Genomic DNA, 23,627 nt, shown 5'->3' with positions numbered 1-23,627 from the left:
AGAAATGCCCACCTCTGCCCCGCGATCCCTCTCCCCCTCTCTTCTGAGTCCCACACACTGAATGAATAGGTGTGGGGAGCCCGTGACCCCCGCCCGCCCCTCAGTGACAGCAGATCTGGGGGGCCTGGAGGGCTGGCAGTCCCCTGCATGGTGGGATCTGTTCCTCGAGGATGGGCCCAGGACAGGCTAGGCTGGAGGACTGACCCACCCCTGAAAGGAGGCCGGGGCTCGTTCCACATGCTGCCCTGCCACGACCCACTCTCTGGGACCGGGACCCAGCGACACCAGAGGTGGACAGAGGGGAGCGGGTGCTCGCTAGGGAGGCCGGGCGGGGGGTGAGGGTGTGCTCTTTGCTCTGGGGGGCGGGGGTGGTCTCAGGACGGGTAGGGCCTAAATCCCTTGCACATCTGCATCTGGGGACTCTCCTGTGGACATATCTGGATGGGACCTTGAGGCCACAGGATCCAACCCGTTTCCTCTTCAGCCGTGAAGAGGAAGCAACCGAGGCCCCTGCATCCGCAGCAGCTGCTGAGGGCACACAGCAGATGGGAGGTGAGTCTGGGCGCAGGGCGGCGGCCGCCTACTCATGGGACACAGAGGGAGCCTGGTCCAGCCGGGCAGTGCCCCCCGAGGAAGAAGGCGTGGAGATCTGACCCGGGAGGTAGAGAATGGCAAACCAGCAGAAGATGAAGACACCTGTTACAGGGAGAGAGACTTGGTGAGCCTGGGCTGCAGGGGACAGGCCATCCTGGGCTGGTGGCTGCCCAGGGCAGAAGGGCTCCCTTGTAAACCTTCAAGGACCCATGAAAATATCAGGCAAAAATGAAACCTACTCCTGAAAAAGAAGCAAACAGAAATCTTGGAAATGAAAAAAACAAGGATCTTGAGATGAACAAAACAAAACAAAACAAACAAACAAACAAAAAACCCAGACATCTGTCACAGAAAAGAAAGAGCAAAATAAAAAGAAGTGTCAGGCACACAAACCTACTGCAGTGGGATCTCCTACCATCCTTCTCTAAAGGATTACTACAGGATGCACTTCAGCAAGAAGAAGGAAGGTGTGTGTATAGAAAATTGAATGAGAAACAAAGACTTTGGGTTTTAAAGGAATTTGTAACAAAAATACTGCACAGTAATTATAAAATTTAGAGGATTCAATGGCAATTAAAATGCCTGAAGTGTTTGGGAGGAAGATAGAAATCCCAAATGACTCATACTCAATTGAAATTGAACTCAGTAGAGTGAGGCATGCAGGCTTAATTTCTGCAAGAATAATGGCACAATTTATAATTTCAAGATGTATCTCTCCCTAACTCTTAACCTCTAGAATTTTCCAGAGATGAATTTAATGATTCTTCAACTGGGTCTATCCTCAGATGGCTCTAAAATCATCATTGCTCTTGCTGTTAATACAGTTCCCACATATTGAAGATCTATTGTCTCTCACAGACAAGATCGTAGTTATTCAACATGAAATCTGTCGAGAAAGTGCTGAGACTGTCCTGACTCTAGAGATGAATGAGGATCAGAGGCGTTGAATGACTTGCCCAAGAGGTGAGTGAAACTGCGATTGAATCCTGGTGGGGCCTGGACCCAACCGCCATGCCACATGGTCTCATGGGGGTACCGGGAGCCAGCCCCGGTCTCACAGGTTTGCACCCATTGCATCTGGGACGACTGGGTTCCTAGTGGCTCCCCTGGAAAGGGAGAAACACGATGCCCCTTTGAGCTGTGTGCATGAATAATTGGAAACTGAGGAGCAAAGAGATCAGGTGTGGAAAAGAAAGTGTAATCCGTCGCCTGGGCTTCTCCTCCTTGGCAGGGGTCTCAGAGGGAGGGGCCCATAGTACACATAGCAATCGCTTTCTTCCCATCTGGCAGCTCCTCCTTAGAGACGACGTGACCTGCCCTGTCATGTAGACGTGACCTGCCCTGTCATGTAGACACCAAATCACATGACCTTGCCCTCGTTTCACAGTTGATTGGTCCAGAGATGGTCACCTGACTTCAAAGGTCATATAGGGTTGAGGTGGGCCGTGTGGGACAGCCATTTGGGGCCATGGGTAGTAACAGGCAAGCAGAGAGAGAAGAATGAAGGAGTTTCCACAAATGCTAAGTGACCAACAACACCAGGCTCCGGAGAAAAGATGGGGACAGCCTCTGCTTTGATTTGGGTGGCTTTCCTGATCCTGGTGGCAGGTCCCATGAAGTCAGCCACCCTTGATGCTCTGATTGTAAGAGAGCCCTGGATATTTAAAGTCGATACCTGAGCTAGCCAGAGAGAAATCCTGTTTCACAAACCATCCTGTCCCCGACTCCCAGCACCTCCGGGTGCAGACAGGACAGCGGCCCAGGAGTCTCACCTTGCAGGGAGTTGAAGAGGGCGAAGATATAGATGGTGGACAGACCCAGGGGCGTGAGGACAGCCAGCCCCCAGGTCACACCCACCAGGCTTGAGAGGCCCAGGATGGTGAGGGCGGCCTTCCAGTTCTGCCCCTGCTCTTTGCCCGCTGTGACACTGCTCAGGGTGAAGATCTTCCAGGCCACCAGGGCCAGCACCACGGCACCAAAGAGGAAGGTGATGAGAAAGTAACCGTGGACGGTGGCGTAGAGGGCAGGCTCTTTCTGGAACCAGCACCTGGAGGAAGTGGATGGCCACTGGGACTGGGGGAGGTGAGCCTGGCCAGCCAGCCCCAGGACTCCTGCCCCCGCTGACCTTCTGTGACCTGGAAGACACCTGCCCCTACCTCCACCTTCCACACCCTGCTCTTCCGCTGGGTATGGGGCCTCCACGGGCTCTCCCTTGCGTCTCTTTATTTTATTTATTTGTTGTTTTGGTACCAGGGATTAAGCCCAGGGTGCTTTGCCACTGAGCCACATCCCCGGCCCTTTCTAATTTTCTTTATTTGAGACAGGGTCTCCTTAAGTTGCTTAGGGCCTCACTACGTTGCTGTGGCTGGCCTTGACCTTGTAATCTTCCTGCCTCAGCCTCCCGAGTCGCTGGGATTACAGGCCACAGGGCCCAGCTCAGCTTGGTGTCACTTTAGATAATGGTGCAAAAGGGCCAGACCAACTCCAAAGGCCTGTTCCACTTGCCCCACGTCATGTTGTCAAAAGTAGGAATTTGTAGCCAGTTGGGCATAAACACCCAGAATTTTGCTTCTCCTGTAAAACCACTCACAGGCTGCCCTGTGGATGTCCTCCCTGGAGGGTAATGATTGGCAGCCCCTGAGATGGACAGGGGACTCCCCCTCCACTGCAGAGCCCCGTGGCCACCATGTGCACTTATATGACTTATTGGGCTTCTGAGGACCCTGCATATGGGGCCCTGTGGACAGGCCCAAGGCTGCCCCAACCCCTCCCAGCACAGAGCCAAGAGGCCAGGGCCCCCTGGAGATCACTGGGTAGAGGTCCGGAGGCTCAGCCAGTTCCACTGCTCCCTGCACCACAGGGCTAAGGCCTGAAGGGCATTTCTATCAGCTGCCCCAGGGTACAGAAGAGAAGACTGGGCCCAGTGAGGACAGGTTTCCCAGGGTCCACTCACAGCAGTCGGGGGCAGAGGCTGACTGGGCCCAGGGATGCTGGGAAAGGTGGGGCAGGTCGTGCCCTGCATGAGGGCACCTGGATGAGGGTCAGGCAGGGGCTGAAATCTAGCATGCCCTGCACTCACCAGGCTGAGAACCAGGCATGGGAAGGGTGTCACCATGGTGGTGACAGGACAGAGGGGGGACATCCTGCCTCCTGGCCCAGGTCTCCCTCCCCCTTCCTGAGGAAGCCCCCTCTCCCATTTCACTTCCTTTCTCCAGATTTCAGTTTTCCCCTGTGCCACGAGCCAGCTGGACCTGAGGATCCTTCTAGGCTTGACATTCCCGTCTGAGTTCCTAGGATCCCCTCCCCCACCTCCCTAGAGCATTAATAGGTGACGCTGGAGGCTCCTTATCACCCCGTCTCCCGACAGCCACCACTCACAGCTCCAGAGAGGTGCGGTTCTCCTGGTCGCGGATGGTGTAAAGGCCATAGCTGTTGGCACTGCCAGTGCCAATGACCATGAGGGCGGGCAGGCCTGGGCACAGAGCAGGAGGTGTGTGGCGCTTCCGGGCTCCCTTGGCATGTCCTCCTCCAAATCCCCTCCAGCCCTGGGGGGCGGGAACACCCTTCCCCCTCTCTCTCCCTCAGGACCACCGTCCCCTGTCCCCATCCACGCAGCACCTACCCCAGCCCACCAGGCTCAGCTTCAGGTAGTAATGGCCGAAGTAGGTGTTGAAGACCTTGATGACCAGGAGGTAGAGGTGGAAGGCTTCCAGGCCCATCCAGGTGAAGGTGCAGAGCAGGAAGTAGTGGAAGATGGCTCCCCGGATCCAGCATGCAGCCCGGGACCCCGCCGAGCCGCTGCCCACGCTGACCAGGAAGGCCAGATTCAGAAGGAACAAACTACTGCTCAGGGCCACGTGGATCTTGGGGGCATCTTCTGACTTGAATCTCTGCAGGGAGAACCTGGGGCCAGAAGGACCAGTGAGAGGCCCCAGGCCTGTCCACCCCACCATCGAGGTTCCTCCCCGACAGCCTGGGGCTCTCAGCCTGGTGGTCAGCTCCCGCTTGATGTCCAGTGTCCATCTCTGCCAACAGCCAGAGGTGAGTACCCTCAGGTTCAAGTCCAGGAGCCCTGCTGTGGCCCACAGGGCACCCTGGGTTCTGGAGTCTGCCAGCCTCATCCCTGGACTCTGGGCTTCAACCAGCTGCATAACTTGCAGTCCCCTGAGCGCAATTTGCTTTCCAGCGCCTCCCAGACTCGGCCGTGCCCAGGTCTGTTCTCAAAGCCCTTCCCAGCTCCTCAGCTGCACCCTCTGTGGTTCCCCGACTCTTGTTCTCCTCCCAAGCTCCCCGGGGACATTTCCTTCTGGGGAGCTGTCTCCACACTCTCCTGACCTGAGCCCAGGCTGATCGGACGTTTCCTGCAACACAGCGAAACGTTCTCCTCTCCCTCCCTGCACCATAGACTTAGTCCTGGCACAGGGCCAAAAGGGGCCCAGGGTTCCTTGTTGGGTGAGTAGATGGGCAGGTGGGTGAATGGAGGTAGTAGGAAGAGAGGCTCCTACAGGGACAGGGACTTTCCTGGCCTCAGCCTCCCTGCTCAGTGCTTCTTTGCAGGGCTCGCCTCCCCCCCCCCCCCCATGGAGACCTCCCTCTGAATTCCTAGCAAATTAGATCCAAAAAGACTCTTGCCACTGGGAGCCATGGCCCACACCTGTAATCCCAGGGGCTCCGGAGGCTGAGGCAGGAGGATCGCAAGTTCCAAACCAGCCTCAGCAAAAGCGAGGCCCTAAGCAACTCCGCGAGACCCCTGTCTCTAAATAACATACAAAGTAGGGCTGGGATGTGGCTCAGTGACTGAGTGCCCCTGAGTTTAACCCCCAGTACCCACCCCCCAAAAAAAGGACTCTTGCCTGAGGGATGGGAGGCTGGGGCTGCCTGGAGGGGGCATGAGGGGGCATGTCTCTAAGAACACCCTTCCCTTCTGCGCACTCATCCATGGCGTGTGAGGGAGCTGGTGGCTGGTCCTGTCCGCTCCAACTCAGGAGCAGGTGTGTAGCCCGGCCTGGCCAGCGAGCCCCCTCCAGCCCCTGACCACAGTGGACCAGTGAGACGGCTCTGGTGTAGGCACAGGGTAGACGGCGTGAGCGGCCAGTTCCATGGGCAGGTGACCTCGGCAGGGCCCTGGAGTCACACAGGCCCCCGGCTTGGTTACTGCTCTCCTGACCCTGTCGTGGCAGCTGAGTAATGTTTGAACAGGGAGCCACGCTGTTTCATCTGAGAATAGGTCCTGCCTATTCCGTCCCCACTCCTGCCCGCGTGCCCATGTGTGTTTAAGATGATTAAAGTGAGAGGAGATCTGTGACCCACCGTCACCTTCCTGGCTCGGATACTCTATAGTTTCATAAGACGTCACCATTGGGGGACGTTGTGGGGAGGAACTCTGGACTCTGTGCTATTTTTGCAATTTCCAGTTAGTCTATAATTGTTTCAAAATAAAATACATTTTTACAAAAGACCAAGACCTGGGGACCTCTTTTGAGCCTCTGGATCTAACCCTGCCTGAAGCCCCCACATGTGAACCTCGTCTGCCTTATCATGGTCTGTTAAGCCAATCTGAGTCGCTGCCACTCGACACACTTCAACCTCCACCCTGCTTCGTGGGCAAGGAGACTGAGGGGCAGTGAGGGCTCTACCCTGCCCCCCGGAGGTGTGGGCTGGGCTGGGGCCACCCACCTCAGGGCAAGATAGAGGACAATGGTGAAGGCCAGGAAAATCATGGAGACTCCACAGCCGGCCTGGGAGATGTGAGTGAGCACCTGCACGGTGGCCCGGTCCAAGACGGGCCTCTGCGGATGACAAGGACGACATCAGAGCAGGTCCACGCTCCCCCAAAGCCCTGGCCCTGTCAGGAAGCCCCGCCCTGGGGCAGGAGACGGGGGTCACAGTGGAGTGGGCTTTACCAACAGCAAGGCGAAGAAGGTCAGGTGGTCACAGCGGCAGACAGTCCCCTCCGCTCCGAGCTCGGTGGAGCAGCCCTTGGAGTCCCAGTCCCCAGCAGGCCCTGGAGGGGAGGAGAGGGGGACCAGGGGAAGGGAAGGGAGGCCCCTGCGGGTGGGACTTGCCTCACCCCGTGGGAGCCCCCAGTCTCCCTCTCTCTCACCCCAGAGAGGGTCCTCCAGGCCTTACCTTTATTCACATCCCAGAACACGCAGGTGAGGGTGGCGTTCTGAAGCCAGAGGGTGGAAGTCAGGAGAGAGGAAAGAGTCTAGGGCGGGGTGGAGGAAGGAGAGAGGACACCGTCCCCAGGCCTAACCTGGGGTGCATCGGGGAAAGCCACCCCCGTGGGTTGCATAGGAAAGTGGCCTGCACCTTGGGTGTGCCTGGACCTTCATGGGAGGGACACAAAGATGGCCTGGGGCTGTGGGCGGAAGGTCTGTGCATCTGCACCTGCGCCTTTAGGGAGCACGGTGTGGGCGGGTGTGGGGGGGTGTGGGAAGCCGTGGGCACGCAGGCGGCTGGCCTGGTCCTCACATGCCCCACTGTGAGCACAGAGGGTGTATCTGTGAGGTGTCTCTGGCACAATTGTGTGTATGCCCCTAATGGCTTCTCTTGGGCAGATGGGAAGGACAGTGGGCACAAGGTCCCATGTGTGTCTGCACAGAGCCCCGGTGCCTGTGTGTGGCCACCCGCCTCACTGCCTGAGAGTGACTCCAGGCCCCAGGCAGGGACTCACCGGGGGCTGACGCTGGTGGGAGAAGGTGATCTCCAGAGGCTCTGGCAGCCTGGTGACAGGGGTGCGACCCACGCTCAAGCCCACCATGTGGTTGTTCAACACACTGCTGCCATCTTCCAGGCGAAGCTGGGGGCCCTGGGAGGGTGGCGAGGTCAGGCTGCAGCAGGGACCGCCCCAACCCCCCCTGGCTGGAGATCCAGGAGCCTCCAGGACCAGCTGTCACAAAGCCCTGTACCCGAGAGCCCTCTGCTGTGGGCCCGAGCTCCTCTGTCCTGTTACCCAGGGGGTCACAGGGCTAAGATCAGCCGAGAAACCAGGCGCAGTGGGTGTCTTCAGGTGGCTGAGCACCCACACCCAGGAGACCCCACATCTGTATACAAGTGGCCACGCGCCTCTGGGTACACACACTGGGTTCCCATTTGCAAGAGTGGGAGCTCATCTGTTCATTGACTATGGTCACATCTGAGTGGTGCAATTGTGGATGTACAGAAATAGAAAAGGACATGCGTGTTTGTGCAAGAGCACGTGAGCACGCTGGGGTCGCGTATGCAAGCCAAGGGTTGCTGATTATGGGGCGGTGGAGGCTGCAGTCCGGGCCCCCTAGAAATGGCTCTGGATGACCTGGCTACTCTGGAGACACTCACAGGGCACCTCCCTCCCCCCAACCCCAAGGTCTCCAGCCAGGCCCAGGCTGGTGCATGGGACCATGGAGAACTCAGCATTGAACCTGAATCCTCACCTTGAAGAGGTCCCCAGCACCGATGTCCAGAACAGATATGGCCAACCGGACTGCAGACCTGCTGCCCGGCAGGGAGGCGAAAAAGCTCCTGGGAAGTCGGACTCTGTCAGGGGGCTTGTCCTCGCCCATCATCACCTGCCTCGGAATCTGCAATCACAGGCCAGTACTCCAGCCCCCATGCAGGTCTGCCATTGCTCCAGTTGGAAGGGAGACTGAGGCACGCTGGGCAGAGGGGCAGCACTTACAGACCACCACCCCCGAGGGGCAGGACACTGGGCTTAGGCCGGGTTCTGCTCCTCACAGGCCATGGGCCCCGAACAGTCAATGACACCTGTGCAGCCCCAGTGTCCCCCACTATAGAAAACAACCACCTGCCACCGTGGCCACCTGCCAGGCTGAAGGTAGCTCCTGAGAGAAGACCCCTGGGTGGCCTCAGTTTGCAAGGAGGGGGAAGGCCAGCAGTTGAGAGCCCGTGGGCCGGGACCTAACAGTGCTTCCACATGGCTCCATGGTGACCGTGTCTGTCTTCGGACTCAGGAATAAGTGGAAAGAATCAGGGCACCAGGAAGGAAGGTCAGCAAGGAGACGAGGGCAGAGGTGCAGGACACACACATTCACTGAATGAAATCCTTCCTGCCCAACCTCAAATTGTTTAAAGACGAAGGATGCTCAGAACATTAGAATACACCCCAGTGGTGATCACAAAGCCCACTGTGTTCATTCTCTGATCTCCCTGGTCCCGGGGGGCTGCAGCCTGCTCCCCGCTGGTCCCTGCCTCAGCAGCATCCCAGGTGGATTGGAATAGAGGAGCTAAGAGTTGGAATGAAAGGCCCCCATTTTCTCGTTCTCAGTCCAGACATTGTTGAAGGGACCATGCCAGGCAGAGGGGAGTGACGCAATCAAGGGTGGAGAAAGACCCTCTCTGTCTTCCCCTTTCTCCAGAAAGAGCTAAAATTCCCTCAGGGATAACCAGCCTGCCCAGCTGCCTGGTTCTTCACCATCAAATCTGTCTCCTCGGCAGGCTGCTGGCCTGGGAGCCCCAACTTTACCAGGGTGGGCTCGCTCCTCCAATCGCACAGAGAGTGGCAGCTCCTTCATCATTTTACCGATAGGGAAACTGAGGCTCAGTAAAGTCATTTCCTCGTAATCTTAATGGCTGGTAAGGGGCAGAGCTGGAATTTTTTTAAATATATATATTTTTTTATTTGTTGATGGCCCTTTACTTTATTTATTTATTTATTTTCATGTGGTGCTGAGAATCGAACCCAGCACCTCACATGTACTAGGCAAGCGCTCTACCGCTGAGCCCCAGCCCCAGCCCCCTGAGTTGGAATTCGAATCTGAACCAATGTGGACGCAGACACACACTCCTGCCCATTTAGCCCTTCTGCTGCCAAGTGTATCCTCCCTGGTTTTAAATGTGTTCCCTGGGCAGCAGAGCTCACGGGGATTTGAGACTTGGAGGAGCTTGAGAACTCATCTTTCAGATGAGGATTCTGGGGCCCAGAGAGGGAGAGGGACTTCTGGGGACATCCAGGGCAGTGGTGGGAAGGCCAGGACCGGACACTGTTCTCTGGACTCTCAATTCAGTGATCTCCCAGAGGTCTCCTCCCACTGCCCTAGACTGTCTAGTACCAGGTCCGCTCATCCAGGAACTCACTAGTTAACTCACTAGCACCCAGTCACAAGGCGGGAAAGTTCTACTGAATGGAACCCGGGAGGGTGAGGCTCTCATGGGCACATGGCACTGGACATGGCTCTCTCAGAATCTTTAACTGTATGCCCAAGGACAACAGGGACAAGGCCAGCCAAGGGGCTCGGGAGAGCTCTTCACCTGAGAGGGTTTCAGAGAGAAAAGCAGATCTTCCGAGGTGTCGGTGCTGAAGTTCTGGACCAAAGCCTTCACAAAAGGCATATCCACCTTGTCCTCCAAATTCTTCTCCACCAGGTAGAACTCGTAGTGTAGCCAGTATCTGCAAAGGGCCAGGGTTGGGGGAAGTAGGAGCCTGCAGGCTGAGTCACCCACTCATCTGACCCAGAACACCAAAGATGCTGGGGTCACTGCGGGGAAGACGGGTGGCTAGGGAATAACCAGGTCAGTCCTGAGGGATTCCAGCTAGGGGTCTCTCTCTTTTTTTATCTTTTCTGTGATAAAATACAAATAACAGAATTTGCCATCTTAAAGTGCACGATTCAGTGGAAATAAGTACATTCAAAACGTTGTGGGACTGTCCCCACTATCTAGTCCCGGAACATTTTATTATCTCAAAAGGAAGTCCCATGTCCATTAAGCAGTCACTCTCCCTCCTCAGCCCCTGGCAACTGTTAAATTTGCCTTCAGGCCTCTATAAGTCTGCCAATTCTGAATTGTTCAGGCAAACAGAACCATACAGGAGGTGGTCTTTGGCATCTGGCTTCTTCGTGTGGTGTTATCAAGGTTAATGCATGTAGAATCATCATTATTTTATTCCCTTTTATGAATAGATATCCTTTTGTTGTATGGATGTACCATATTTTGGTTACTCATTGATGGACCTTTGGATCTTTCCCACTTTTTGGCCAGTATGCAAAATTACAAAAATCCGTGTGCAAACTTTGCCTAAATATTTGTTTTCAATACTTACATGAGAATAGAATTGCTAGGGGACGTGGTAATTCTACATCTAACTTCTCGAGAAGTTGTCAAACCATTTTCCACAACAGTTTGCGCCATTTTGTAGCCTAGCAACATATGAGGGTCCCAGTTTCCCACATCCTTGCCAACACTTAAAATCTTTCATTTTTGTTTCATTTTATTTTTAATTTTTGCCATTCTCATGGTCTAAATAAAAGGCTCATGGTGTCTCATAGTTTTGATTTTCACTTCTCTAATGACCAGTAGATGTTGAGCATCTTTTCACGGGTGCTTATAGACCTTCTATACTTATTTGGAGAAATCTCCCCCGGGCACATAAGCACACTGCTTGAGTACTAACTCAACAGAGAGAAATTTGTTTTTTGAGAACTGAGCTGCATGGGAACGGACTGGGAACAGAGCTGGTGTTGGAACCATTAAAACAGGAGTTAACTGGCATTTATTTTGCCAGGGCCACCCAGTGGCGCTCTCCGTGGTGCTGAAATCTCACTGTGCACCAGGATCCTTTTCCTAGGCATGGAGTCCCCAGAGCTCCTGCCAGCCTGTTCTAGAAATTCTGAGCAGGGGAAGGCTGAGGTAGTTATAAGACATAAGGGGGAGGAGTTGAGATATGACCAGATGAAAGTTTCTGGAAAGGAGAAAAAAAGGGAGCCTTTTATTTTGCCATCATTCTTGAACAGTCTCTGTTATCAAGGGCAAAAACAAAACAAAACAAAAAACCCAGAGACTACAGAAAATATGTTGTGCAATAGAAATAGCAAACCATGCTTTGGTGGAAAAGGCATGAGAAAAGCAGCCAGCCAGGTAGATGGTCCAAACTCATTGATTGAGCTACACCAATTGATCCTAGCTTTCATTTACCTTTAAAATATCTAGACAAAGAAGTATTGTATTTAAATGTATGATATGTCAAGATCATTGTATGGTCATGAGCAACTAATAAAAAAAAGAAGTATTGTGACTTTTATTGCAATCAAATAAAATAAAAAATTGTAGAATTGCAATTTTGTTGCCAAACAAAACACTGAATCATATACATATATATTCAATTCACTATATATATATTCACATGTATTCAATTATATATGCATATATATACATATACATATACATGTGTGAATATATGTGTTTATATTTATACATAAATATGTTTATATATATTCATACACACACACCACACACACACATATTAAATTCATGCACTTAAACATAATTCCTTTGCTTTGCAAAACAACCCAATTCACTCCTAAGGACAATTTTCTGATCTGATTCTCAGGTGTAGGAATTCTTATAATTTTATGTGGCCTCAACATATCTTTTTTTTTTTTTTTTAAAACCAGGGGCACCTAACCACTGAGCCACATCCCCAGCCCTTTTCAGTTTTCATTTTGAGAGAGGGTCTGGCTAAGTTGCTTAGAGCCTGGCTAATTTGCTGAGGCTGGCTTTGGACTTGAGATCCTCCTGCCTCAGCCCCCTGAGCCGTGATATTACAAGTGTGTCCCCTGTGCCCAGCCTAAACATCCATTTTGAATATCCACCGGACTTTCTCTTAGCAGAAGCAGTCCTCGCCTTGACACAGTTTCCTGCTCTCCAGCTCCTCCAGTCCGTCCATGTGCTCAATCCAGTTATCCGCCTTGTACAACTGTCTTTCAGTGACCACTTCCCTCCGGGACAGCCAGAAACATCACACTTGACTGGCGCCAGTGACCACATCCCCCAGATGAACCATGCAGACGTGCACAATGACCACGTCCCAGTCCTGCATGACCCACTAGAATCCACGCCTACTTCCTTTAACCCCACCAATAACTCCCCTGCAGAAATGCTTGAATAATGCCTTGGACCCCAGTGAAATCTTTGACACATAGATCTCTCTCTGCCTCTCTCTCTCTCTCTCTCTCTCTCCCTGGCTGCACTTCCTGAAGAGAGAGAGAGAGTGTGTGTGTGTGTGTGCACATGCACACACATGCATGGCCTCTAGATGTGACACAAACTCTCCAGGATCCATAAGTATAAAATATTTATTTCTATCTCATGTCCCTCCTAATTATTGAAGAGTGCTCTCCATTTTAAAGACCCTAAATCACAACATCAACCCACTTTAAAATATTATTTTAGTTGTGAAATGGGATACATATTTAAAAGTTTAAAGCATAGATGTATGATTAAATATTGTTATTATTATAATTATTTTCATACTGGGGGATTGAATCCAGGGGTGTTTCCCCACTGAGCCACATCCCCAGCCCTTTTTATGTTTTATCTAGAGACAGGGTCTCACTAAGTTGCTTAGGGCCTCGATAAGTAGCTGAGGCTGGCTTTGAATTCCTGATGCTCCTGCCTTAGCTTTATAAGCCTCTGGGATTACTGGCGTACCCACCATACCCAACCGGTTTAAATTATTAATCATAAAATTAAATTATTAATCATTAAAATTGGCACTCATTGAAGTATCACCTTCTTTGATATGAATACAGCTACTTGGATTTCCCCTGGTTTACTTCAGATGTATTTTTTTCACATTGTGCCTGTTTTTTCTAAATAAGTGCTATGAGATTCAAAAATGTCTTTTACTTTGAAGTTCTCTCCTCACATTCTCCAGACCTCCAAATGTCCAGAAACTTCTCTGAGGCATAGGCCCCGCATTCCTGTGGGCTTTCTCTCCTATCCTGGATGTCTTCCTGAGGCACATTAAGGATTGTCATGGGTGGGGCTGGGGATGTGGCTCAAGCGGTAGCGCGCTCGCCTGGCATGCGCGCGGTGCTGGGTTCGATCCTCAGCACCACATACAAACAAAGATGTTGCGTCCACCGAAAACCAAAAAAAATAAATATAATTAAAAAAAAAAAGGATTGTCACAGTGGTTCTTATGAATAATGTCCCCATGAACATCTGAATTCCAGTCTCTGTGGACATATGTTTTCCTTCCTTTTAGGCAGATACCTAGGAATGAAGTCAGGGTCCCATTGACTCAGTGAATGTGAACAGATCCCCTCAAGGTAAAAGACGAGGCTTTGGCCTTCACTCTACTTATTTTGGTAAAACAGGCCCAGTGTGGGGAAGAACCCAACCCGCAAACGCCCCTCATCAGATCTACTCATCAGATACACCAGGGGGAGAGCGGAGAGGAGCTTGCAGAACGTCAAGATGGAGAAGGTCTCTGTGAACTCTCGACAGAGAGCAGAACTGGGAGAGCCCAGGTAATCACTGCGGTGTATACTGTTGGCGCTGCAAGATTAAAGTAAACTGTTTACTGAAGATTGGTATGGAGAAAAAGCATTAGGCATGTGTTTGCTGTATGCCCATTGCCAGGGGCTGGGTTCATGTGCTGGAGCTGGCACACTCACGGGCAGCAGCAGGTGGCTGACCCCCTGAGGAAGTTCATCCTTGTCCCTTGGTCCTTCTTGAAGGCCACCTGACCAATGGGGAGTTGAGCAGGGCGATGTCACCATCCCTGCTTCTTTCAGGTCTTGGATGGTGGCAGTAACCCCTCCAGTTCTTCCAGGGATGTGGTTTACTAACTCAATTGGAAGATGTACCAGAACCTTCTATTTAGCCTTCCATGAAATGCCTCTCAAAAGCAATTCAATGGACAAAGGACAGACTACCCTTTGTCTTTCATCCAGTTCTTTGATGAAAGAACTGGCTATCCAAATGCAAAAATGGTAATTACAGTAATAATGATCACAACATAAAGTTAGGCATTTGTCTCACATTGTGCCCCAAAATTAATTCTAAATGGATAACCCAATTATAAGAGCTAAAATCAGACCCTTGTAGAGGAAAACTCAGGAGAAAAATCTGTGTAACCTTGGGCTAGGTGAATATTTCTTTGATATGATATTAAACACACATATGCAAATTTAAATTGGGTTTCATCAAAAAACGCTTTTGATCTGCAACAGACAGCATTAAGAAAATGAATAAGACCCACACTGGTAGAAAAATATTTGCGAATCATACATCTGATAAAGGACTTATTAATAATAATGAGATTGTTAATAGTAAGAAGGCGAATCAATAAAAAGGGGGAAAATTTAAATATTCCTTTCACCAGAGAGAATCTACAAAGGACTAATAAGCTCATGAAAAGAAGCTCAGCTTCATTCCTCATTTATGAATGCAAATTAAAACCACAGCACAACATCACAGCATGTGCACTGGAATGGCTACCCCTGAATACACTGGGGGGAATTCAAGTGTGTATTGCAATCAGAGCTTTCTTATGTTCTTGAAGCGAATGCAAAGGCGGCAGCCACTTTGAGAAACAGCTTGGCAGTCTTTAATGACGCAAAACATGTTTAACCGCATAGCCCAGCAATCTCATTCCTTAGTGTCTACCCCACCCCGCAAGGGAAAACATATCCACAAAGACTTGAGTTCCAACGTTCATGGCAACATTATTCAAAATAACCCAGAACTGGTTATCCTAATGCCCATCAATTGGTGAATGAATACACTCATGTTATAGAGCTATATGATATGTACATTAGCATATGCTAGAAATATGATTGGAACTCAATGCATGCTAAGAGAAAGTAGCTAAACCCCAAAAGACCACCTGTTGTATGGATCTCTTGAGATAAAATGCCCAGAAAGGCAAATATCAGACAGGAAATAGATCAGTGGTTGACCGTGAGCTGGACTTTATGGCAAAGAGATACAAGGGTTCCTGGGTGGACAGCGGGGGGGGGGTGTTCTAAGCAACTGTGGTGACGAGTCCACACTCTGTGCAAATGCACTAACGATCATTGACCTGTGTAGATGGTGTGGGATATATATCCCAATTAATCCATCAAAATTAATAGAAGCAAATGATACACAAGTATATACTCGGCAGGGACTAGAATTTAGAAGATGGATAATACCAAGCATCGCAAGGATGTGCGTAGCTGGAACTCTCACACGTGACTGGAAGGAGTGTGAGTTGATACACCCACCACAGGAAACTATGGCAGTGCTTACTAAAACAAGCCACATGCCCATCTGTGACAGAGCACCGGCTTCTTAGGTATTGGCCCAAGAGAAAGAACACGTTCCAAAAAATGTTTACTCCCAGTGGCTTGAGAGGCTGAGGCACCAAGATCGCAAGTTCAAAGCCAGCCTCAGCAAGGCTCTAAGCAACTTAGCAAGACCCTGTCTCAAAATAAAATATAAAAAAGGGCTTGGGATGTGGCTCGGTGGTTTAGTGCCCTTGGGTTAAATCCCCAGTATTCAAACAAAAACAAAACAGAAAACGACCCAGGCTCCCAAAGAGCCTTAAATACACAGATAATATGTTCTTGAGATAATTTTCATGGTTCTGAAGCTGCACCGTCTGAGTGCTGCCGGCGAAAACAAAACCCTCTATGAAGCCGAGCAGAGCTTTCTCAGTCTGTTATTTTCCTTTAGGGGACTATAGACATAAATGGGAAAGATATTCCATAAAGCTTTTAGAAGAATAGGAGGGCCTCTTCCTGGCCTCGAGATGGGTGAGAATTTTGTAAACAAGACGGATAAAATTTGACAACCCGCCCTATAACAAAATGAAGAACTTCTGGGCTTAGTGGAGACAGCACCGAGAGAAAGAGGTAACCCACAGGAGGAAGACTATGATTCCCATGCGGGTATTTGTAAAGTCAAGTATCAAGAACATGTGACGAATCCCCCAAAATCACAAAGAATAGTTCACACAACTTCACAGAACAATGAGCAAGAGGCTTAAAAGGGGCGCTCCGCCAAGAGGATATCAAGATGCCAAGTGAGCACGTGACCTTGAACATCATCAAGGAGCTGTCGATTATTATGAGCTGCACTCCGAACCTGCCATAGTGGCTCAAGTGAGAAAGCAGACCATATCAAGTATGGCAAGGCTGCAAAGCATCTGGAACTATCATAAGCTGCTGGTAGGAGTGAAATTTGGCTCAACCATTTGGACAACTGCTTTGCAGTTTCAACTAAATTTAGTGAGTGGGTCATACGTCTATCCTCTGACCCACCCTGCCTAGGAAAATACCTTACAGAAACACATGCATTCAACAACATACACCATCAGGAATGCTCATAGCAACGCTCTTCATATTGGCCATCCACAAGGAAGACCGGATAAATAAATCCTGAGTCGTGTGTGACATAAGAAGCTAAAAAGAAATATACCAAGTTAAAATGATAGCTGTCCCTGGATGGTAAGATTAAGGGAATTTTTTTCATGTTCCTTTCTGTACCTATTTTCCAAATATTTTGTGATGAAGACGTATTTTATGATGAGAAAAATCATTAACATAAATAACACTAACATCCGCTGAGTTCTTACCCTTCACCCATAGTTCTTACCCGCATTAGCTAATTCTCTAAGCTCCACGATAGCCCCCTGAAGTAGGCAGGAGAGCCCCGCAGCCAAGGCTTTGGACCAGCAATGAAATGACAGGGCTGACGGGGACAGGGGGACAGCTGACATGTTTGGGTCATATATTCAGCTCTCACAACCCTTCTAAGGGGGAGGTGTTATTTCAGACCCATTTGACAGTTGGGGAAACTGAGAGCTAACCCGTCTACAGGCCAATGCCACTTTTGAGCTCTGGTGGTCTCAGCCCAGCCTGGGTCACAGAGGCCCCCTCCCTCACGTCCTTCCCAAGATACAGAAGCAGCTGCGGTGGGGATGGGACCGTTTTTCAGGCCACCAAAGGAATGCTGTTCCATCAGGCTGCTGTCCCAACAGCGAGCCCGAGAGCGCCAAGTTCTCATTCGTTCCTTCAACGAGTAATTGTTGAGCCCCAGCTGGATGCCAGGCCCTTCTGGGGGTATTCGGAGGGGCGATGGGTGGAGAGAGGCAGGGGTATTTGGGGAGAGGGCTCTTGCAGGTGCGTCCTGAAGCCCTCCCTCTCCACTCTCCCAGCTCACTCTCGCTCCTTTCTGCTGATCTCACCTTGCTCGTCTCCCGGGGCCACCTGTCCTGCACAGCTTGCCTGGTGGCTTCCGTGTGGGTTCAGCCTTTGCTGGTGTCCACCCCAGGCCTCGCACAGGCGAGGTAAGGCTCTACCACTGAGCCACCCCCCAGCCCTAGTCACGGTTTCTAAAGTGCAAAGTCGTCTACACTCTTTGGGGGCTTGACAGTTGGCACCTGCCTGCTTCCCCAGGCCGGACCGGCTTACACAACCCCTTCTTCCTTGGTCCGTGCTTTTATTTCCATTCCTCTTCCCCTGCCTGTCCCTCTTGTCATCGTCGCCTCCATCCCTAGAACTTTATGCTTGGCAGCTCAAAATCCTGTAGTCTTTCCCCCATACTCTGAAAGTCTGATCACCGGCCACTGCCTGGGTTCAACCATAAAACGGCTACGGACTCTTCAAAACCCTGCCACACTTGCCCTTTCTACGAAGGCGGGCAGACTTTCCTCCTTTGGACTACCGGGCACCTGTCCACCCTTCGGTCTGATCCCACACTGGAGTCACCATCAGTGGGGTTCATGTTCATGTCCGTCCCTCTACAACTGTCAAGGACAGAGACGAGGCCCATTCATTTCTGCATCCCTTAGGTCACGAGGACCCCGACCTAGCAGAGGCAGAGAGGAATCGCCAGGGGTGGGGGCTGCGACAGGGGGATGCGGGTGTTACCTAACCAGGTGGAGGGGAAGGTGGAGCCGCACCTTTGTCCCATCCTTCCTAGTACTTCCCCTCCCCCACAGAGCAGCCCCGCCCCCAGGCCTCACCTCTCCAGCTTTTCAGGATTGCAGGAGACGTTCCCCAGCTGCAGGCACCTGGCAAAGCACTCCCCGGTGCGGTTCAAGTAAAAGGGGTCGTACTGGTCCTGGATGTCCAGCCCCAGGCAGAAGTTGCGCGGCTCTTCAGGGACTGCTCCCTCGCCTAAGGGAGGGATGCGGAGAGGGAAAGGCTGGGTGGGCGGGGCATCGGAGTCTGTGATGGGGACTGGAGCCCAGCCTCCTCCTCCACAGGACTGGGCATCTGGCTGAACTCCGCCCACCCTGACCCTCCCTTTCCAAGGTGAAAGGAGGCACCCTGCCACCTCACAGGGCTGGTCAGGGTAGATGCGGGAAAGATAGAGAGACAGGCAGATGGACAGATCACTTACACGAATTTACACTAATAGGATCACTTGGTGATATATCTTGAAGAGCTTTTCATCTCATTCTTTATATAGTTGCATACTATTCCATCATATGGATAGCAAGACAATTTTTCACCTAGTCCCCTATTGATGGTATTTAGGTTTTTGGTTTAGGGCTTTTCTTTTCTATTTTTACAAGTTGGAACGATGTTGCCATGACAATTCTCAAGTGTGCATCTTTGTCAGCTTGTGCTGAGAATTCATAAAAAAACATTCCTACATTCGGAAGTGCTAGATCAGAATGTATGTGCTTTTAAGCATTGCTAAATATGTGGGGGCTGGGTGTGTAACTCGGTGGTAGAAAGAACCCCAGCATGGCAAAAACAAAACAAAACAAACAAAAAACAAGTCAGATGTAGAATACATTCTTAGCAGGTGCAAGCACCTGGGTTCAATCTCCAATGAATAAATAAGCAAATATTGTTAAATACTATTGAATTTTCCTTCAATAAAAGCTGCACCTATAAGTATTCCCACCAAAAGTGGGCAAAAGTGGCTATCTGGTCACATGTTCATAAAACCAACTTTTACCCAACTTCATTCTTGCCCATCCGAAAGGTGAACTTGAAAGTCCCATTCTAGTTTCAGGAAGGAGTTGGAACACCTGTCTGTGTATTTGCTGGTATCTTTCTAAGGACTGCTTTGCCATTTGCTTCACACACTAGGGCAGGAAGGGGGTCTGGGCTCTGGGCATCTTCATCTTTCAGACCAGCCCACCCGGAGCAGTTTCCAGAGCCAGGTCTGGTGAGGTGGGCAGGGATCTTTTTAAACACCCTTCTCTGGTATTACAATTAAAAAACTAAAAAAATGGGGCTGGGGATTGGCTCAGGCGGTGGCGTGCTTGCCTGGCATGCGTGCGGCCCGGGTTCGATCCTCAGCGCCGCGTACAGACAGGGATGTTGTGTCCGCCAAGTACTAAGGAAAGGATAAATGTTGAAGGGTTCTCTCTCTCTCTCCCTCTCTCTCTCACTCTTTCTTTAAAAAAAAAAAAAAACTAAAAAAATCACATGCAGGAGTACTTTCAACTTAAACTAGTTGGTATTATTATTATTATTATTATTATTATTATTATTATTATTTTAGTAGTAGATGGACAGAATACCTCTATTTTATGTATTTACTTTTATGTTGGTGATGAGGATTGTGCTAGGCAAGCGCTCTGCCACTGAGCCACAACCCCAGCCTCTGTTTTTTTATTTTTAAGACAAAAAGTGTGTGGGGAATGATATTGGCCACCTTGTATGAACATATGGCCATGCATGTAGGAACATGAAACAACGTATCCCACCACTGTGTGTCATTATTATGCGTCACAAAAAATATGGGGGAAGAGAAGTCCGTGGTAATTGTCATACAGAAAGGAGTGAACAAAGTTAAAAAGTAACATCTTACATTGATTGTATAATAATCAGATCTATATGTGACGATGCTGTCTTCATTAGCTTATGAAGGAACTGCCCACTTGTGTTAGCCTGTGAGGATTTTTAGGATGCCTTGTTGGAAGGGAAAGGCAGGTGCTCCAAGAGCCGCCCAGGGTGGGATCCTTTTCTGCCCTGGAGTAAAGGGGTGGGTGGGGAGGAGGAGGGAGAAAGGGAAAGAGGGAGAGTGGAAGCTGACTTGGGAGGGAGCCGCCCTTCCTCTGCTGTCCCAGCCCTGCCCAGCCCTGCCATCTGCCCCAGGCATACAAATGTGCAGGAGCAGAGAGGCCCAGAGTGTGGGGGGACACGGCTGCCCTCTGGGGCTGTGCATTTCAGGAGATCCCCACGGAAGCTCTTGGTGAGAACCCAGCTCAAAGAACATTGTTAAATAGCTTTTTGTGATTATTTATTTTTACCATGTCAGAAGCACTTAGCCCAGACAAGCAGATCCCCCAAAAGGCCTCAGTGTGGAGAGACGCCCCCCACCCCTCCAGACGCCCGGCCTGGTCCACCCACACTGCCCCAGGCTGCTCTGTGTGGCCCAGGGAGGGGGCAGAGGTGAGAGGGGAGGCCAGGGTGGGCCTCCAGGCCTCCTCCCATGCCTCCAGCCCCTCCCTCCCGCTCACCAGCCTCACTTTTCTTTGGGGACACCTTCCTCCCTTAGCCTTTAGACTCGGGTACTGAGAGCTTACTTCAGAAGAGCCACTACCGGTGTTTGTCCCCCGTCCTCCTCCCTCACCTTGGAAATGTGCCCTTTATGATCCCTCCATTACCCCGGAGCAGGCGTCTGACCCCTGCTCAGCCTTCACCCTCAACCTCCACATGCTGGTCCCCAGGTGAAGCACCCCTGTCTGTCTGCTAGACCGTGAGCCCCGTGGGAGTAGGGACCAAGTGGCACAAACACGGGATCTATGCAGGACACCGTTGGTGCTTCTCAAATGAATGAATGAGTGAGTGAATCAATGAGTGGATGAGTGAGTCGCAAATGGAGACTGCCCCAAAAACATCACCGAAGGACAGAGTCTCACCTCTAGACTTGAACCTGCCGAGCTCCTGATGTCGTTCAAATGGCTGCCCTTTCCCCCAAGCCCAGAGACCCCACACCACCATCAGGGACACGCCAGAGGAGCCTTGAAGGCCCAACAGCAAAGTATGGCTTGGCGAAGACCCAGGTCCTAGGACACTCGTGGGGCCCAGTGATAGCCATCTCCCACTAAGTTAGCCTAACTGCCCGCACTGTGCCAGGCCCTCCCCGGCCACCAGAGGGGCAGCGCCACTGGGCACTGTGTTTTGAGGCAGAGACAGAAATTTGCACGCTGCTGGGTCTCCCAACATTTGAAGAGAAGAGGGGGCTTTGTAGCCCAGAGAGGCTGGTCAGAGCCTGGGCCCCTGCGTGCTCCAGCTGCAGTGAGTGGTCAGCACGTCTGTCTCCCTGACCCCAGGCTCTGAGGTCGGGGCACCTCCTGGCCCCTCTGCCTGAACCACACCAGCAGCCAAGAGGGGCACACAGAGCAGGCCGGGGCGGGGGGCTGGAGGAGGGCTTCCTGGGAGAGAGGAGGCAAGGCAGGGCCCCCGCCTCCAGAGGCCCCTGGAGACCTCCTCAGCCCACGTCTGCGTGTAGGGGCAGGAGGCCTCTGGGTCCAGCTCAGGTCGCTGAGGACCTTGGGGGCACTTGGGACACAGGGAAAGTGAGCCCATGAGGAGTTGGTGGATGGCCGCATTCAGAGTGTCCCCCAACCCCCTCCCCAGAGTCCAGAGAACAGCTGAACAGCTTGTCCCAGAGCAGGCCTGGGAGGAAGCCCAACTGGGATGGGGTCATTCTCCATCTTCCCCACCTGCAGGGCTCTGTGGAGAACAAAGGGAGCCTGCGACCACAGGATGACCACAGGACCACCGGACCCACCCAGAGGGACAAGCCTGGAGGAGGCCCAAGGCAGTGGGGTGGGCTCCGCCGGGGACATGCTCCGACCTCCCCCTTCCCTTCCTGCCTGCCCAGTCCCTGGGTCTCCCCTCCCTGCCCTGGGCCTCTTGCAACACAGGGTCTCCCAGGCTTGGCAGGAGGGGCTGAGGCGCCAACACTCACCTGAGGCCAGGAGCAAGAGGAGCAGGGTCCCCACGCCCCAAGGTGTCGCCATCGATGGCTGGCAGAGCCCTGCAGCTGTCTGGTCCTTTGGTCCCCAGCTCTGTCCCTCTGGTCTGCCTCCCCACTGCCCACCCCACTGTCGCTTCCGGTGACGGCCTCTTTCTCACCCTTCCTGCTCAGTGGCGCCATCGCCATCAGTTGTGAAACGTGACTATGGGGAACTAGGCAGTGTTCCCAGTGTCCCAGGCCCTGAGACCCCCTGCAGAGGGACCCAGACTGAGCCCCGCCCAGGGGCTGCTCCCAGGGCCTGCCAGTGGGGCTAGGGTCGGTGGCAACAGGGGACTCTGTACCAGAGCAGACCCTGGGAATGGTGAGCGCCGGCCCAGGGTCAGGGCTCCACTCAGACACCTCCTCTTGCAAATGGGGACCTCCTCTCCTCCGCAAAGCGCTGGTGGCAGTAGGTGGCCTCCTAGGTGGGGTCGGGATTTGCTGAGACAAGCCAGGCACCCGGCCTGGCTCTAGGGATGAGGTCGAGATGCTGGGCTCCCCCACCCCACTTTGAACGAAGCCGGACTCAAGCCCACAGTTGCTGGGGGCCTGGAGGAGAGAGGAGTGGCCCTGCAGACCTGCTCAGGATAACAGGAAGGACAGGGAGGCAGGACGGCGTGGGGCAAGAGCACGGGCCCTGGCAGGGTGGTCAGGCCTGGGCTGACGTCTGTCCTAGCCACTTCCTGGCCAGGTGACCCTGCCTGGGCTATCTGCCACTCACGGGGCTTGGGAGGAACTCATGACTGAGGCAATGGGGACTTGCTGGTGGGGGAGCGGCATTATCACACTGTCACTCGATGGTAATCAGTTCTGTGAATTAATCGTCATCCTCCCTAGACTGGTTGCTGCTGGCCCAAGCGGGAAGTGGGGGCAGCAAACACACACCACCGGGGCTCCAACTCTGTGGCCTTGAGGAAGCCACAGGTGAGGCCAGGCCTTTGGTGTGTTCCCACGCCACTCGGAATTCAAAAGGCAAAGGGCCCCCGTGTGTTGTCACCAGCAACCCCCAGACCCCTGGGGCAGAGGCTAGCCCTGTCGTACCTTGGGGAGCTACCAGGCCTTCCCTTCCACAGGGCGTCCGAACAGGTCTCTGCTGGGTCCTCTGGGCCTGGGGAGGGGTGGGCACAGAATTCAGGGTCACTCATGGGCTGTGGGAAGCAGGTGGGAATCCAGGGCAGAGCAGCAGCTCAGAACCCAGAGTTCCTGGGCCCCAGAACTTCCTCAGCAGGAAAGCTGGGACCCGCCGGGCCTACCAGCCTCCCCCCGCCACACAGGCAGGGGCGAGGGGAGGCCTCTGCTGATGTGCTGGCCGCTGCAGAGCCCCACCCTGAGCC

General features: G+C 52.3%; 1 protein-coding gene across 2 annotated transcripts; it reads right to left on the bottom strand.

Moving 5' to 3' along the window:
* Nucleotides 1-555: 555 nt before the first annotated feature.
* Nucleotides 556-22,360, bottom strand: Adgrg3 (adhesion G protein-coupled receptor G3). 2 transcript variants are annotated; one of them, XM_076838977.1, is made up of 12 exons: nucleotides 22,240-22,360; nucleotides 18,329-18,473; nucleotides 9,844-9,982; nucleotides 8,010-8,156; nucleotides 7,271-7,405; nucleotides 6,724-6,763; nucleotides 6,498-6,598; nucleotides 6,271-6,383; nucleotides 4,217-4,497; nucleotides 3,973-4,066; nucleotides 2,367-2,641; nucleotides 556-696 (listed from the first exon to the last, which is right to left on the bottom strand). In XM_076838977.1, the coding sequence occupies exons 1-12, from the start codon at nucleotides 22,295-22,297 to the stop codon at nucleotides 581-583; spliced, it is 1,644 nt and encodes a 547-aa protein (XP_076695092.1). In that variant the 5' UTR covers nucleotides 22,298-22,360; the 3' UTR covers nucleotides 556-580. The 2 variants fall into 2 exon arrangements, with proteins under 2 accessions (XP_076695092.1, XP_076695091.1); XM_076838976.1 differs by having other exon boundaries at nucleotides 18,329-18,482; nucleotides 22,246-22,360.
* Between the last annotated feature and the right edge of the window lie 1,267 nt (nucleotides 22,361-23,627).

The sequence above is a fragment of the Callospermophilus lateralis genome, chromosome 18 (assembly GCF_048772815.1).
Source record: "Callospermophilus lateralis isolate mCalLat2 chromosome 18, mCalLat2.hap1, whole genome shotgun sequence".
Lineage (NCBI taxonomy): Eukaryota > Metazoa > Chordata > Mammalia > Rodentia > Sciuridae > Callospermophilus > Callospermophilus lateralis.
Note: the sequence above shows the minus strand (reverse complement) of the source record. Positions and strands in the feature narration are given on the sequence as shown.